Source organism: Oncorhynchus gorbuscha, linkage group LG20 (genome assembly GCF_021184085.1).
Source record: "Oncorhynchus gorbuscha isolate QuinsamMale2020 ecotype Even-year linkage group LG20, OgorEven_v1.0, whole genome shotgun sequence".
NCBI classification, from domain to species: Eukaryota; Metazoa; Chordata; class Actinopteri; order Salmoniformes; family Salmonidae; genus Oncorhynchus; species Oncorhynchus gorbuscha.
In genome coordinates this window covers 25291305-25309313 of record NC_060192.1, presented here as the reverse complement: position 1 = coordinate 25309313, position 18009 = coordinate 25291305, and the positions used below count along the sequence as shown (strand labels likewise).

At 41.5% G+C, this 18009-nt stretch overlaps 1 protein-coding gene across 11 annotated transcripts in view; it reads left to right on the top strand.

Annotated features, from left to right (window-relative positions):
- Nucleotides 1-505: 505 nt before the first annotated feature.
- LOC124007494 (serine/threonine-protein kinase MARK2-like) overlaps nucleotides 506-18009 on the top strand; it is a 26529-nt gene continuing 9025 nt past the window's right edge. For 4 of the 11 annotated variants that reach the window (XM_046318119.1, XM_046318115.1, XM_046318113.1 and 1 more), the window contains exons 1-14: nucleotides 656-1925; nucleotides 12879-13052; nucleotides 13436-13489; nucleotides 13878-13926; nucleotides 14369-14434; nucleotides 14648-14718; nucleotides 14838-14894; nucleotides 15066-15302; nucleotides 15408-15527; nucleotides 15672-15774; nucleotides 16946-17058; nucleotides 17152-17287; nucleotides 17422-17573; nucleotides 17665-17753. In XM_046318119.1, coding sequence (XP_046174075.1) covers nucleotides 1866-1925; nucleotides 12879-13052; nucleotides 13436-13489; nucleotides 13878-13926; nucleotides 14369-14434; nucleotides 14648-14718; nucleotides 14838-14894; nucleotides 15066-15302; nucleotides 15408-15527; nucleotides 15672-15774; nucleotides 16946-17058; nucleotides 17152-17287; nucleotides 17422-17573; nucleotides 17665-17753 — 1481 coding nt within the window. In that variant the 5' untranslated portion in view covers nucleotides 656-1865. Of the gene's footprint in view, nucleotides 634-654; nucleotides 1926-11857; nucleotides 11975-12621; nucleotides 12764-12878; nucleotides 13053-13435; nucleotides 13490-13877; nucleotides 13927-14368; nucleotides 14435-14647; nucleotides 14719-14837; nucleotides 14895-15065; nucleotides 15303-15407; nucleotides 15528-15671; nucleotides 15775-16945; nucleotides 17059-17151; nucleotides 17288-17421; nucleotides 17574-17664; nucleotides 17754-18009 lie in introns of those variants that run through there. The other 7 variants (XM_046318110.1, XM_046318116.1, XM_046318114.1 and 4 more) reach the window with 7 other exon arrangements.

The following is an 18009-nucleotide window of genomic DNA, read 5'->3' as shown; positions in this document are numbered from 1 at the left end:
CTTATGGCCACAACTGTTAAACAGTTAGTGTATATTTTGCATTTGTTAAATTATTTTAATGTGATATGAAAGTAGAGGGCCTTTTGTTTCTTGAACTGTATCACATTTGAGAATTGATTCACATTTAGATGGACTGTTTTGGCTTCCAGAGCCAGTTTACCTCTGAACATAACATATTGTAATGAAAAAGCCTTGGACATTATAGGAGTAGGTTAGCCTACCCCTACACAGTACATATTGGACTAGTTTGTCATATAACACATGGAGTAAGGGGTGGAATGTTAGCATAAACAGACTGGTACCCAGGCTAATGTTTTCTCGTTCGTTTATTTTTCTCCTCTCATTTACTTCATCCACACTGATGTGAAAAAAATTGGTAAGACAATGTATTTTTTTAATACAAGTAGTGAAGGAGGTGACAGAAGAAATGACTGAGGAAACGAGGAAAGGGTTTCACTTAAGACTATTGATATGAACCCACTACTTCTAGTGTAGAAATAGATTAACATAAAACTTGTGGCTAGTCCAACATTAAGTCAAACCAGGCATCTCTAACGTGACATCCAGACATTATAGTAGATCTGAAAGAATCATCGGATGAGTGTAAAAAAATAAACTCCATCTAGCCATCTGGTAGGCTCCACCATATTGCTTACACCTATCTGATATTGCGGAAAATGTGTAGGCTAGCTATAGTATTTGATTTATTAACGCAGGATTGTTTGTTTTTAGGTGTCCGGCTGTAAAATAAAATAATAAAATAAAATAATCAGCGCAGACGCCGTCGAAACCTGGGCTAAACTCCAATTCTTGTCCGCCCGAGATTTGGCGACCCAGCAGCAATACTCAACTAGAGCGGGGGGGACAAACTCTGAATCAACTTGATTACTAGTCGCTGTATCTAGCTATTTTCATCTTGAAACATGCTAGTGTAGATAGCTAGCTTCAACCTATTTCACATTTTATTAGCAATGCTAAAGACGGACGGGAGAGCTAGAAAGCTAACATTAGTTGCTAGCTGGTCAGGAAAAACACAGGACGTTGCGCTGGTTGTTTTACTCGTTAAACTCGCGGATTCTTACCTGTGCAGTGAAGAGAAACTAGCCTACGCTAGCTAACATCAGCAAGCTGCATTGTCAACTATTATGTTGTTTTCATTCGCATTACAGCTGAGGGTTGACTGCTTATGATAGTTCATGCTATGTAACTAGCGTTTGACTTTCCTTCAACCAAAGAGGACGTTCGGGTTGTTGCTATATATCGGCGTGGCCGAAAAAGTTTGTTAATCCCCGGACTAGATTTTACCGTATAACGTACTTGTAGGAACAAACCTCGCGTTGGGTAACGCTTTAACGTTAACTAACAGAGCCCTATAACTTGACAGCTCATCGTACCCACTGCACAGCTCAGTGTTATTGGCGAAGCACTTTTGTACATCCAGAGAGTGGAATAGGCGCACCAATGTAACGTTAACGTAGCTAGGTACTGTAGCTAGCTTGTGAATGCAGTGATAACGTTACTTTATTCAGATACGTGTGACTCGATAACTTTGCTTTTAACTCTACTTACATATTATTGATAGGTAGCTATTTTTTTTACTGACGATTAACTACTTCAGCTAGTAGGTTAGCTAGCTAGTTAGCTAGCTAGAACTTTAGCTTGCTAACTAGCTAGCTAGTTTACGCCTTCGACACGTAGCCAGCTAGCCGCCAGACAAGGGTACTTATGAGAAACGTTTTGATAAGTTAGCTAGCTAGCTAACGTTAGCTAAAGAAACAAGATAGCCCCCCCAAAACAAACAGAGGACAGATGAACATCGAGTTTTGAGATTCTGTAGAGTTGTTACCCCCCTCCGGAAATGTAAGATGTCAACCCGGACAGTAACCAGGACGGCATTATTAACAATTGAACATTCTTCAAACCAGGTAAGCAGAAGCTAGATGGCAGCTAATGTAATGGCGGTAGGCCAGTTCAGAGATCCAGCTAGCCAATTTATCCAACCGTAGCCAGAAATACTATAGCCAACGTATACTTCTTCGATGGGGTTTAACAGGGGTTGGCATCCAAACTATAGCAACCTAAACCAAAAAAAAAAAAACTTTGATTTTTCCTAGGCCCCAGCTATCTAACGTTATATTTATAGGTAGCTAATTACACATTGTAGTTATGTGGATAGGAGGTCATGCAGAAGAATCTAAGGCTTTTTATAACTAGATGGCTAATTATGATCAGAGCCCTCTTAACTTTTAGGCATGTAACTTTGAGGGCTAGGACAAATTGTAACCATAGACACATTTTAGTTGCTGTGAGTTTTATGGAATTGGATAACACATCTCAGTAGGAAATGCCAATGATTTTCAAACTCACTTTTCCATGTCTTCTTCAAATCTTGTCATTTTGTCAACAAGAGCTAAGATGATTGCATCTCTAACATTTAATATATGTTATCTCGAATCTTAATGCTCTACTGCCCACATTGTTTGACTGACTGTCTTCAACAGAATATCCACTGTCAGTTCGGAAGTTGCAGGCCCAACTAGCTATTGCCACTTGTATGATGGGCATTCCATCATACAAATTGTCTGACGGCATTCCAAATATACTTTAGTAGGAATAGCTCACATTAGGTGTAAGTAGAGGACACCGGACTTCAGCGCATTTGAGGAGCCACTCAGTCCTGAACACATTTGCTTGCAGTGAAAACTGGTTCTCTAGTGAGATTAGTGTTTTAGTCATTTAATGGAATTCTGACAATTGTCTGTACAAATCACAAATTGCTGATACATATACATGGGTAGCAGAGATGCTGACGGATCCCATAGTGGTCATTGTGGTGAAAATTCCCTAACTTACGCAGGCTACTAATTCCAAGGTTTGTTAGCCACTGAATTTGTCTGAAGCAAGGAGTTGGCAAGGTTTAGCCATGCCCTGCCCAGCTTGTTTGACTACAGACTGCTGTTGATCTGGGCCCAACTGGCGAATCTAGGTTCTTTCTACCCCAGTTTCTCGGTTTGTTCAAACCAGCATTTCCAGTTGAGCTGGGTGTGTAGGAGTTGTGTGGAGGCTGAGGGGAGTGCTCCTTTTCTTCATTTTGTCCGTATTAGCATTATTTGTATGCACACGTTTCCCTGTGTGTGTTTCTCATTCTGGATATGTCATTATCATGTTCATGATTGATCATCAATGAAAGATGAAGAGAATAGTTCTCCATTTGGTTGTAGGTTTTTCCAAATTCAGTTCAATAGGCCTATGTGGTTTATGTAACAGTGGCTTTGTTTTTACCAGCCATTCCCCTAGTGATCTTGGTTTCTCTCTGGTCTTTGTCATGTCCTAACCACACTCTCATATACTTGTAGGTATTAATAGCTCACATAGGAGGGGGTGGGATGGTGTTGGATGAGGGTGGTGGGCTGATTTTTAAAAGCTTGTCAACACTTCCAGCTTTGTTTGAAATTTAGATTCGGTTTCTTGTCTGAAAGGATTCATCAGTATTTCTTTTATTTCTCAGCTTTGTAGCTTGTGCTGTTTTCTGAGGAAAAAGTTGACAGGTTTTAGTTTAGCTAAGTATATTTACATTTACGATTCCTTGTTAAAGGGATACTTTTGGGATTTTGGTAATGAAGCCCTTTATCTACTTCCCCACAGTCAGATGAACTTATGGATACAATTTTTATGTCTCTGCATCCAGTATAAAGGAACTTGGAGGTAGTTTTGTGAGCCAATGCTAACTAGCATTAGCACATTGACTGGAAGTCTATGGTATCTACTCGCATGCTAGAAGTTACCATACATTTCCAGTAATTACACTAACGCTAGTTAGCATCATTCTTTAAAACTGCACGCAGAAATATACAAATGGTATCCACAAGTTCATTTGACTCTGGGGATGTAGATTAAAGGGCTTCATTGCCAAAATCCTGACGTTTCCCTTTTAATGTATTGTCCTAGAATTGACAATACCAGAGCCCCAGTGGGTAGAAAATTAACATTTCTCTCCCCCATAGTTCCACTATGCCATGCGTTTTGATTTCAGGATGTTTTTACTGTCATGTTTTTTGAGTTAAATGCTTCTGACAGAAGTGTAGAGTATGGAGAAGAAGAGGTGACTAGAGGGAGAGCTCAGTTGGTGTCTATTTGTGGTTCTTGCTGCCTCTACCCTGACTGGAAATAACCATGGTGTGATATTAATACCCAGATAACTGACAAGCTGGCTCACACACCTCCTTTATTTACCAGTTCTTCTCTCTCTCCCTGCCAGTCTTACTTTGTTTATCCTCTCTTCTTCTTTCTTGGGGCAGGCTAGAAATAGTTTTCATTTTGAAGGGTAGCATAACATTTGCTAAAATAATTCAGAATTTAAACCAGGAAACAGCGTGGACACCCACTTTCTAATTATCTAGTAGGCTTATTTAAAAATAATAATAATAATGATATGTTTACTTGTTTAGGCCTATATTTGTATTGTCGCATAAACCGGATAGTTGCTGTGAAATGTGTTATAGAACTATGGTTCCTGATGCTTTAAAAGTGTGTTTGTGTGCTTGTTTCACTGTGCATTGCTCAGTCTGAATTGAATGCTTTGCTCTAAGTATTTTGATGAGAGTGAGAGACGTGAGGGGACAGCCAGGCTGATGTGAGTGTGTTTCTGTGTATATGAGAAGGTTGGGGAGGCAGAGTAAGGGATAGGTTTAAAGTAACTGTCTGGTGTTAACAGATTTTTTGTTGTTGTTGGAAATATGACCTATAATTAATTACAATATGAGCTAAATAGTTTTCATTCCAAAAAATGGTAAGTAGGCCAAGTATGTTAAACAGCTTTTCTGTGTTTGAATGGTATGGGTGTACCCCAAAAATAGGATGGTGTGGGCATATACTGGTCATAAAAAAATATGAATGCGAGTATACTGTTGATTGGCCAGCTCATCCTCCTCAGGAGGATGACATTATCCGCTGAGGAAAGCAAGTATTTTTGAAACGGTCTGTTTTGAGGTTTGGTTCTTGAAGTGTTTTTTTTTATTTTTCTCTCCCAATTTTATGATTTGGACACATACGAGTATAGGATGAGTCAACATTATCTGGGTACTTTAGGCTGTAGGTTGCCATGGAAACACTACCACAGCACAACTACTTTGTCAGAAGCACTATTCCATCTGATCTTAGCAACACTAAAGCATTTTATCAACCTCTCATAGCAAACTTCCACATTTCTACATCTCATGTTCTCAATTGTTGAACGTAATGAAGTGTAATGGAACATGAGTGCAGTTGTGGCAACAGGCCAGGTTTTAGAGGGTCAAATTTTATTTGTCATATGCTGAATACAATAGGTATTCTACCGTGAAGTGCTTACTTACAAGCTCTTAGGCACCAATGCAGAATTTAAGTAAGAAAATATTTGCTAAAAGGTAATAAGAAAAGTAACACAATAAAATAATAACCGGGCTATATACAGGTGGTTACTGGTACCCAGTAAATGTGCAGGTGTACAGGTTAGTCGAGGTAATATGTACATGTAGGTAGGGTTAAAGGTGACTGCATAGACATAGATAATAAACAGTGAGTAGCAGAAGCGTAAAAGGTTTTCCCTTCGTAATCTGTAATAGTTTGCAAACCCTGGTACATCCGGCGAGCATCAGAACCAGTGTAGTAGGATTCAAGCTTAATTCTGTATTGACTTTTTGCCTGTTTGATGGTTCGTCGGAGGGCATGGTGGGATTTCTTATAAGCGTCCTGATTACTGTTCCACTCCGTGAAAGCAGCAGCTCTAGCCTTTAGCTCAGTGCGGATGTTGCCTGTAATCCATGGCTTCTGGTTGGGATATGTACTTATTGATGAAGCCGAATGGAGGGAGAGCTTTGTAATTGTCTCTGTGTGGAATAAAGGTGGTAGAGTTTATTATAAAATTTTAAAAAGTCTCTTCCCCTCTCCCCTCTGGTTGCATATGTGGCATGCTGGTGGAATTCGTTAAAACGGATTTAAGTTTTCCTGCATTAAATTCCCCGGCAAATAGGAGCACCGCTTCTGAGCGAGCATTCTCTTGTTTGCTTGTGACCTTATACAGCCTGTTGAGTGCGGTCTTAGTGATTGAATCGTACAGTCAACTCTATATGTAAAGCAACTGCAAGGCTAAGGCGATACATGGGTTAATGATGGGTTAAGCTGGGCTATGGAGATTGGTTGCCAAGGGAGATGGGTAGAGCCAGTTCATGGGTCTATGATTTCACACAGATTGCATTGGAATTACTGATAGTTGGATTAATTCTCACGTACTTGTTTCGAGTTTGATTCTTTGTTATTTGTGTACTTGTTTGACATTTTACTGCCCTCTGTTACGAGCTAGTAACACGCACGCTGTAACATATGTGTACACGACCAACAAACTTTGATTTGATGTGTGGAGGGACCCGAGCAGACTCTTGTGTTCATCCTGTCAAGGTTTTCAGGTTAAATTCTGGTAGGAGTTACTACAGTACTAGTTACTGAGCACATTCATCTTGTTTGTCTGTGTGTGAGTAAGAGGGATAAGGAAGTGCATTAGGTGATTTGACACAAGGTAAAGGTTTTGGGTGGTTTTATAAAGGGTGTGGTACAGAGAGACTACTACACTGATTTGCTCATTTGTTGCGCAACTACAACCAACCTCAACCTTAAAACTCAACACCAAGTTATACTTCCTGTTTTCTCTTTAGTCATGGGGAATCCTTGACCTTCCCTCTTTTTTTTTCTCTTATCTCTTTCCCTATCTCATTTCATCCCCTTTTTCTTTTGATTCTAGGGCACAGCTGTCTGTGCATGTCAGCTCTTGTCCATCGGGCTTGCTCCCTCCCCTGCCATTTCTCACCAGGGCTACTGCTCCCTCAGTCAGACAAACCCAGACATGTCTCATCTGCACTGAGCCTGACCTCATCTTTTTTTTATTTTTGGGGGGGTGTAATTACAATATTTCCTCAAATTAACCAAACCTACTTTGTCTTCAGCATTGGGACGGACAGGTGTTTTCTGGCTCTCTGGAGAGCCTGGCTGTGCGTGCTGCATGTGTCTGTCCTATTTTAGCCTGAGACCTCGTGGCCCCCTGTGTCCCTGTTCTTGGTCATCTATCCAAGCCATCAACTCAACACCCCTTTATGCTTTGAAGTCTGTAAAGAGGGGGACACAGACCTGTATTCTTGTGAATCGTTTTTAGATATTACTGCACTTTGGAGCTAGGAACACAAGCATTTCACTATATCTGCTAAAGATGTGTATGTGACTAATAAAATTTGATTTGACATTTTTAACTCTGAACTCTGTCTACACCTTCGTCATAGAGCATGGTTGACATCTTTCTTTATAGAGGAAGTGACAATGTTCTGAAACCTACTGAATGGTAGCAGGCTGGTCAGTGCTAATGCTACTGTCAACCATGGAGTTCCCAAGTCTCACTGCAAGCATTAATGTAGAGTAGAAGGTAAAATTTTTTTTGCCTATGTGGATGTTTTTTTCCATGTGTGGATGATTCTTTTGACAGAATTTGTAGCCTGATTGATCAGGGTGAATCTGAACTTTTGTCCACACCAGTGTCGTAGAGCATGGCTGAAGTGTCTCTTCATAGAGGAACTGACAAGGTTCCTAAAGCTGAATGGTAGCTGGGTCATTCATTTCAGCAAGCCATGACACCCACCATCTCAGATTGTTCTGAAATTGTTTCTGTAGTTAGAAACATAAGATAAGCATTCCGAAAGCAGTATTTTGTTGAAATATATTTGGATCTGAGAAATTAAGCTAATTGATTGCACCCAAATTGGCCATTTTTAATTGATAGGATTCATATAATATCCAATAATTATAGTAGCCTACCTAACATTCCATTTGGAACAAACTTTTTTTCAAACAATGAGTAAGACATGAGGAATCCACGGACCCCTCACACCACATGCCAATCCCACCCCAACAATGAGTATATAGTAACAGTTATCTATGTTTGGCAAGTATTGTTTCTTCATCTTATCTAATATTTTTTTTTTCATTGAAGTTGGGGTTATGTCCCATCCTGATATTACCAGGTTCTGTCCACTAGATAGTGGTGTTCCTGCTATAAGGCAATTTCTTTTTAAGAACCCTGCCCATTTTTAAAGGGATAGTACACCCAAATTACTACATTTACATATTGGTTTCTTACCCTGTAAGCAGTTTATGGACCAGGTATGACAGCAGCCCATGTTTTCGTTTTGTTTACCTAGCCACTGTTTGGATAATTTGGGCGTGAAAATGCAAATATCGGTACTATTGACTTGCATTGTATACTTGACAAGCATGTTAAAAAGTTAGCATTTCAAACAGTAGCCAAGTAAACAAAACCAAAGCTTTGGTTGCTCTCATTCCAGAGGGCAGGGTTTCCATTAGTCGGTAGTAACCAGCTTTTGTCCGGAACAAGTAGTTAATGTAGTGCCAGAACTGCTGTTCCAGCTCATCATACAGCGTGTTTGTTGCAGCTGGAGTGAAACGTGCTTTTATAAACCCAATAATTGTGCAACATTTTTAAATGCAATTGCGTGTTAAACAGTTTTGATGGCCAAGATTAAGATTAGCTGTTATTTTTGTTCTCAACCTTTTAAAGTATGCTTCCCATTTGCAATTCAAGTGCATAGGTAAGTAGGCTGGCTTCAGTGTGTCTCACACCACTTTGCGATGAGCTGGAGTCAGTGTGCATTTTGAAAACGTGTACTTAATTGTTTGAAACTTGAACGTTTTACTTCACATTGAGGCATGTCTTAACTTGCTTCAAAGTGGCTTAGCCATAATCCAACCAAACGTGCAGACAATTCTTTTTTGAAGTCTTCCATATGCCATTGAAACCAGTAGCCTATTTCTGTCATTCTATTTTCAAATAAACTGTCTTTCATTGTCCAGTAGCCAAAAGCACAATCCTAATCATATTAGCAACCAATGTTAATCGTTGCATCTTTAGATCTCCTCAATTTCTAATGTATATTTCTAATGTATATTTTCATCTGTCTCATGAAACCACTCGCATGTGTGGTGCGCTTTTGACAAGTGTTTTCCCATTAATTGCATTATGGAATGAACATTTGTGTAGTTTACTGCCTTGTGTTCCATGCTGTGTTTTTAATGTGAAGAAATGTTAACTTTTTAAGCTAAACATTGTGGTTTGTTTTTTTGGATGTAGCCTCGGCCAACTGGTTGAAAGATCACCAATTCAATCATTCCACAGCTGTCCCAGAGTCTGTTTGGAATGGGTGACTTTATATCTCGCTCAGAACGACAAGTAAACTTTTCTACGATGAGGGATAGTAGATTAATTTAGGCTAGCAATTTTGCTGTTTGGTACTTGTCCTGTTGGCTGAGAAACTAAATGTGGACAGTTATCATAACATCTTTAAATTACGCTTTGGAATTCGGTAAAGGACACACGCCATTGTATGTTTTGTTAAGACGAAGACCATAATCTAAATGTGATTTCTGTCATTCTGAGCACTGGGTGGAATCCCTGATCGGGTTACGTAACCAATGCATATGGGTCCGGTAAACGTAAAAGGCCTGCTGGTCAAATGTCCTGCACCGCATTTTCGTAACGGAATCCCTGCCAGAGAGGTATCCTTCGAATCAAGCTAGATCGACTCTGGGTTTTCTAAAGCTAACCAGCTTTAGTTAGCTTCACGTTCCAGAAAAGTTAGCTTGCTAATTCAGCAGGCTATGGTGTGAAATAGGCTTTTAAAAGTGCAGTGTTTATTTTATTACTTGTCGTTAATGCTGACACTGGTGTGCTTATCAATGCACAACCACAAGCACCTTTTTCCCAACTCCTATTGATAAAATAATTTAAGTCATACAAAAGTGTTACTGTGTGTGAATTTTTATGCATTCTGTCATTACTAAAAGTGTAATGTAATTTTTTAACACACAACAAAATTCATCAATAAAATATTTAATCAGCCTTCCCCATATGAAGAGGACGATGACGCAGTATTTGCAAGGGGGGGGGGGGTCTGATTTAATTGGTCCTGAACTTGTGGCTCTCATTTCATTTCGGGTAAGTGGAGTTAACTGTGAGTTAGCCTTCCCTGGAGCAGGGTAGTTCTGAAGGATTCGTTGCCATAGAAATTTACCTGGCTGAAAGGTGAGCAACTTTCGAATGACCGGATATCCCAAGTCGAACTCAGTTGACCAAAGTTATCTAGTTAACTCCTCAACTGCTTCGTAGGATACCCCTCTGGTCCATAGACAGCTTACAGGATTTTAAAGTAATTTGGGTGAACTATCCCTTTAACAATGAAGGTGGGAGATTCTTAAAAATATGAACTAATAGCAGGTACTACACCATATAGTGGTCAGAACTTGATAATATCAGAATGTACAATGGGACGTAAAATCCAACAACTTCAATGACTTTCTCTGAACAGAAAAAATCACAAATCACTGAGAATACATTACATAGATAGGATGAAGAAACAAAGCTCTATACTAGTCAAACAGAGAACTGATACTATAAACTCATTGTTGGGGTATTATTGGCATGGGGGTCCGTGGGTGGCTTTTGGATATTTATTTGGGTTCCTCATGTCTAACTCATTGTTAGAAAAAAAGTTTGGTCCAAATCAGATTTTGGGCACTATTTATTCAATATTATAAGAATCCTATAAATTAAAATAGCTGATTGGGGTGTATTCAATTACATTAATTAATTCGATTTAAATTGTATTATATTTCAACAAAATGTTGCAGGAATGCTAATCGTATCTCTTTCTAATAGAAACAATTTGAAGACACAGATGGTATGTGTCAATACTCTTGTGCTTTTTGAGGTGGAACGACCCAGCTGTCTGGTCAGTACTTATACTACTGTTAGCACTTGATGGAGTCCAAGTCCCAATTCAAGCATAAAAATAACAGGTCAACTACATTTGCATGTGTAGATGTTTTGTGTATATTGTTGAATGAGTCTTTTGACAGAATGGTAGCCCACTGTGAAGTTTTGCTCTAATGCTACCGGCTTTGTAGAGACATGAATTTCAAATGTGCCATCTTCAAGTGTTTGTGGTTCTTGTCATGCCCCTCTCTCCACCTGAGGCTGATCATGATCTGAACAGAGAGACATGGGGCTATAATGTATATGTGATGAGACCCTCCAGTCTCTCAGGCTCCTCCTGGCTGCTCTCTCCTCAGCCTGTCTCTGTCTCTCGCTGTCAGTCAGCCCTGGAGCTGAGCTTCCCATGACTGACGGTATGTCTGCATTGCTCTCTGTCTGGTCTTGTCTGTATGATATGTTGTATTTGTGAACGTCTTTTTATTTATGCATGTTTGTTTGATCTTTGTCAATGTGCCTGTTTTTTGAATGTGCTTCTATCTGTGTCCCAGTGTGTGCCAACTTCGGCGAGTGTGCTTGAAGTGCTGGCTACTGTGCTGAAGGTCAAAGCTGTGTTTTTGAGGACTGCAGACTGCATTGCTGACACGCTCTCAGTAACTGCAGAGCTCCTTTGCAGATCAGCTGGGTGCAAGACACCGCTGACATAAACATTGTACAGTAGACACTTGGTCCCTGTCCCTTACACAACAAGCCCACTGATGGCTAAACCATGTCTGCCAGTGCCAAGACAAATACAAAATGAAAACGAGGTCACCACACTGCCAGTTGTTGTATGGTAGTCTGGTTTACCCTGTTCTGCTCTGTATGTAGCCATTGAGGTGATGAGGCACTTCCTCATGCGTTTTTATGCCAGAGTCTGCTTTTGTGTGTGTGTGTGTGGGAGGGAGCGTTTAGGTGACAGATGTCTTCTGGCTCGTTAGGCTCTGCTGGTTCTACCGGCAGACTTTCAACAAGCTTCTGCTTTATCCCTCTATGAAAACTGGCTGGGGAGGGCCACGACACACAGGCGTTACATAATATAACATTTACAAAGCCGGCGGATATTGGTGCATTTTGTTTTCCGTATATATTTATTTTTATGTGGAGTGCGGTTTTCTTTCTTACAGGGAGGTAAGAGCATGGCTTGTTAGGAAATGTGACGTACTGTATTTGTCTTATGGTCCCTCCCCTGCTTTTTGTTTTCTCTTGGAATATGACCACGAGAGAGGAGCAGAACTGGACTTCTGTTTGTCAACTGTCAATTTATTAATAATCCTGTGGTCTTAAGAAGAATCTGTCCTATTTTCTAATTGTAAAATTGCAGAATAGTAGGGATGCCTCTGGCCCAGACTTGAACATGGAAATTAAGGTCCATGTGGAACAAACCACACACAACATAGAACTGTGCCATGTCAACAATAGCTTTTCTGTCCTCTTACATATGCTCACAAAGTAACAATCTTATCATACATGTCAGTCATACAGAGGGGGAGGGAGTGTGCAAATGGGGTACAATTCAGTGTTTGTGAATGCAGAGACATGTAAACCCCCCCCCCCCCCCTGGTCACTTTCTCTTTTTCTCTTCCTTGTTTTCCGGGGCTCCCGCACTCTGAACTACCTCTTTTGCCCACATGCATATGGTACCCTTCACCTTTTTCCCCCTGCTCTCCTTTACTCCCTCAATCAGCCCCCACCCTCTTCCTTCTGTTCCGTCTGCTCTTTCATCTTCTTGTGAGTCACTCGTCATTCCCTCCTCACACTTTCTCTCCCTCTTGTCAGTGTGGATTTGAGCTGCTAGCAGAGACCAATACCCTCAGTGTCAGGAAAAGCCTCATTAGCGAGGAGCTGGGGTGACTATGTAGATTGACAGATCAACATTATTGGCCAGTATCAAGTTATGCTCACAGTTGTGTTTCTGAGGTATCCTTTATGTCCAAAGCTCTTTCGTCTTTAATGGGATTCTGAAAAACATTGTCTGGATTTGTGAGTGAGGTGTTGCGTATGCCTAAGAGAATGCTTTGTTCCCCTCTTTCAGTCTCCCTCTGAGTCCAAGGCAGGCGGGCGTGCCAATATGCCGCGGTGCCGGAATTCTGTCCCCACGACGGCTGACGAGCAGCCACACATTGGCAACTACCGACTGCTAAAGACCATTGGCAAGGGCAACTTTGCCAAGGTCAAACTGGCCCGGCATGTCCTCACAGGGAAAGAGGTGAGGACAAACCATGAGATCAAAACAAGTCCAAGCACTGGATTTACTGACTGATGTTTGATCCTTTGCTGGATGTGGTTTTATCATTGTGTGCCCAATGTTGGCAGTGCAGGATCTTACTTCACTTGACCCATATCCCTAACATTCTGATCTCTTGAGTATGGATCATTGGATTGTGAACATGTAACTAACTACCAGTTCTTTAATATGCTAATAACGTGCCATGTGATGTGGTTGCTGTGAGTGGGGCAGCACATGGATAAACAAAACGGAGTGCAGTAGAGTGGGGGAAAGTCTTCATCCAGCTCTTTCCACTGATGGGTGGTTCATCCTAAGTCTGCGGTTCTACTCATGTCTAACATGTTTTTTTTTCCCCCATAAAGGTGGCTGTGAAAATCATTGACAAAACTCAACTTAACTCTTCCAGTCTCCAAAAGGTGAGTGCAAGTAGATGCTGTGTGTAATGTCATGTGGTTGTTTTGATTTGTGTTCGGATAGTGTGTTTTTATTTCTGAAATAGAAAAAATAATGCTGAAATCAATGAAGATGGCAGTTCCTTCCGAAGGGCTTAGGGCAGGATATGGCGGTAATTACAGGAAATTAGACCCAAGTACTTCCTGTGGTGATGGTTTGGGTGTGGTGCCAGTACTGTCCTCAGTATATACAGTATATGCATGAAGACTCCCACACAGTGCGCATAGATATAGTTTTGGAGTATACGAGTAAAAATGATATCGAATAAACTGACTTTGTTTGATATAAACTGTTTTGATATAAACTGATTGATCCTCTTAATGGCTTGTCTATTTCTTCTCCGGTCCATAGCTGTTTCGTGAAGTGAGGATCATGAAGTTGCTGAATCATCCAAATATCGGTGAGCTTTGTGCTGCCCTCTCTTTTTAAGATTCTCATCCATCCTCAACCAAATGACAGAAACATGTTTTTGTTCTGCCTGCTTATTCTTGTGCAGATGCCTTTCTGAGAATGTTGAGCATATACTAAGAAATTGACAGCTATGTTGTGATGGGTGTTGTCTGGGGCTGGGCGGTGTACCGTATTTTAACAATATTGATGCACGGACCGGTTTGGGTTTTTACTTTACCTTCTATAACGTTATTTGAATGTTTGTTAAATGTGGTATGTTGTGTGTAACTTCCATTTTTATAGTTCACTACTTGAGTCATCACTCTCCGCCTCTCGCTCCATAAAAAATACTGTCCATTTTTTAACAAATACCATGATATGATATTTTGGCCATATCGTCCAGCCTTAGTGTTTTCTTGATTGGATTGAACTTTCCGCTCTTTTCTCTGTAGTTAAGTTATTTGAAGTTATTGAGACTGAGAAGACACTGTACTTGATCATGGAGTATGCCAGTGGAGGTGAGTAAAGGCACAAGACACTCCTTTCAACACACCACTCAATCTGAAATTCTGTTCTCAGCCTCTGTAATAACATCAATGCTAAGTCCCAGTTCTGTCTCACTCTATTCACATGCACTCTGTTCCACACTTGTCCTTTCATCCTCTTTTGTGTCTCCACTGCTTTTTTTGTTCCTTCAACACTCCCCTACGTTCTGTCTCTGTCCCCGCCAGGTGAGGTGTTTGATTACCTTGTTGCTCACGGGAGAATGAAGGAGAAAGAGGCCAGAGCCAAATTTAGACAGGTGAGACCCCTTTGTCTGCTGGTTTCTTTTCTGTTTTTGACACCGTTTTGACAATGTTATTGGCAATACTGTTTAAAAGGGAATTGTCATCCTAGCTGTTGCTCCTTCTCTTGCTACAGATAGTTTCAGCGGTACAGTACTGCCACCAGAAGTGCATTGTACACAGAGACCTAAAGGTGAGGATAGACAAGAAATGTGGAAGGTGTTTTTTGTGTGCAGATGGAGAGATTTATGGATCCAATTCAAAGTGACAGATCAAGATCATTACATTGGGGTATGATGTTGGATACGTTTTTAAAGGAATGTTACAGAAGCTTGTATCAATAATGAACACACTCTTTCTCCAGGCAGAGAACCTACTCCTAGATGCTGACATGAACATCAAGATCGCAGACTTTGGTTTCAGCAATGAGTTCACCATGGGGAACAAGCTGGACACGTTCTGTGGCTCCCCACCCTACGCCGCTCCGGAGCTGTTCCAAGGGAAGAAGTATGACGGGCCCGAGGTGGACGTCTGGAGCCTGGGGGTCATCCTCTACACCCTGGTCAGCGGCTCTCTGCCCTTCGACGGGCAGAACCTCAAGGTGAGCAGGGAACTGAGAAAGAGGAAGGGATACATGGAAAACAAGTAATGTTCTTGAATACCTCGCTACCCTTATCCTTGTCTTTTGTGCTTGTCTTCCCTTTAGGAGCTGCGTGAACGGGTTCTGCGGGGGAAGTATAGGATTCCCTTCTACATGTCCACAGACTGCGAGAACCTGCTCAAGAAGTTCCTCATTCTCAACCCAACCAAGAGGGGCAGTCTGGAGGTTAATAGTACCTCATCTAGTCACTGCTATTTCCTCCACTGCATACACTGTGTAGATGACTATAACGCTACTGTTAGTGCTTTGTTTCCCATCTTCCATCAACCCTACATCTCTGTCCTCTCTCTTCTCTCTGCTTATGTCCAGCAGCAGATCATGAAGGACCGCTGGATGAATGTAGGCCATGAGGAGGAGGAGCTGAAGCCCTTCATCGAGCCCCAGCCAGACTATAAGGACCCCAAGAGGACAGGTCAGAACCCCGACCGAGCGGGGGGGGTGGAAGAGAGGTGGGGCAGGTGTCTGGTGGATGAGCTGGTTGCAGCAGATGGGTTACTGGGGTGGGGTTTAGAGGTCACACTAATTGGGGGAGGGCTCCTCTATCTGAAGGTGCAGAATCTTTTCAGTCTTATTTTACGTGCTGTCTTAAAATGAAATTACACGGAGAGACAGCGTGCGAGAGTAGTGAATGGTCGATTCACATATACTGCGTAGCGTATGCTGACATAATTGTCATGAAAATCCGTAAAAAAAAGGTGTATTTATTATTTATTTTTTTTCCGCTCTGTAGCCTCGAAGTTATTGTTGCAAGTTCCCTTTGACTCACCTTATGTCCTACAGGAGCCACCATACCTAGGCTTAACAGTTGTTGTTTTGCTAGCTTCACCAGGATGTTGTAGCTAATCAACCTGAGCCGTTTATAAACGATTAAGTCTTGTTCTTTCTACATAAACAGTTCTCTTGATATTGGAGTCCTTGAGTTTTCCAGCTGTAGTTTGCTTAGGCTAAATGCCTATGATTGAAATCAATACATGTAGGCTGCAATTGTTTTCAAATATGTAGCCTATTTGACTGGCAAACCTTAGCTTACATCCCAGTACATTTTAAACTACATCTTTAGACTACTTGGCATATGAAAGATCATAACAGTTCCTCTAATTCCTTTTCTACAAACGACCCACTCATTTTACCAGCATTGCTCCACGTAGACATTAGAAAAAAAGACTTGCTTTCTAATTTGACACTTGAGGCCCGTCAGTTTTCTCTCATTCACTCATGCATTCTATTTCCAGCGTGATCATGCACTTAAAAATGGAATTGAGCGTTAGTCTCTGTTACGTAACGTGCCCGTTGCTGTGTTGGCATGTGCCTACATGTTTAGTCAAACTAAATGCTAGACTTTATGTTAACGTCTGTCCTTGTTTGCTGCCTTCCGTTTTATTAAATGATATGCCTGTACAATAGAACTGTTTTGTCCATATAACAATGCGCCTGTCTGTGTTTTAGAGAACTATTGACCTGTTGCCTTTTAGTATGTTAGACTTGTGTTAAGTAGTCTCTGATATGCCCATGTCTACAATGCATGTGTGTGTAATGTACTTCTGTACTTGATAAGGCTGACATTTTTTATCCATTCTGTCCAGATATCATGTTGCAGATGGGCTACTCTGCAGAGGAGATCCAGGACTCGCTCGTCAACCAAAAATACAATGAAGTCATGGCCACATATCTATTACTGGATTACAGGAACACAGAGGTACAAAGTGTATACACTCACATCTGTAGGAGCGAACTGTGTCCTACTCCTGCCATGTTAATATTGATGACCATCCCTCCTCTTCCCTCTCAGATGGACGAATGTATCAGTCTGTCAATGAAATCCCGCCCAGGAAGTGACCTCACAAACAGCAATGCCCAATCTCCTTCTCATAAGGTACAGCGCAGTACCTCATCCAATCTGAAGCCCCGGAGAGCAACAGATGCAGGTAGGAAGCTGTTTGGGTTGATGAGGGTACTGTAAATGTTGAACTGTTTTTGATATATAATCTTATTTGATTCTCATTCTTTGCGTCTCTGTCCCACCCTTTCTTTCTGTTGTCTGTCTCGTTCTTCTTCCCAGGTTCTTCTGCTTCCAAGCGTTCCCAGGGCGACAACAAGCAGACAGCAGAGGATTATGGGAGGAAAGGTTCTGGCACTGGCAGCTCCACTAAAGTCCCTCCCAGTCCTATAGCAACAGCAGATCGTAAGAGGAGCACCCCAACCCCCTCCACCGTGAGTAGACTTATTGTTCGGCATGCCTGCCACTCTAGGATTGATGGCATGTACACTATTGTACCTAACATCTCCTCAATGGGTCATACAGAACAGCATCCTGTCCACTGGTACGAGTCGCAGTCGGAACTCTCCGGTCCCCGAGAGGGCCACACTTGGGGTCCAGAATGGAAAGGACAGGTACACACAAGCACCCTTGCAGCCACAGGCATACACACACACTCACATGGCTGTGGAGCTAGTCGTGTGTCTAGATGGCAGTGGTCAGCCGACAATCAAACACAGCAGCTATCAGCTTCCCACCATGAGATGGAGTGTACATAGTCACACATTCACACCAGAGCAGAGATTTTACATTTTTCCAGAATGTATTAGTGACATTTGCTAAATTTTATGAAGGACTTGTACTCAAGGCCAGCTTACTCACTCACACAGT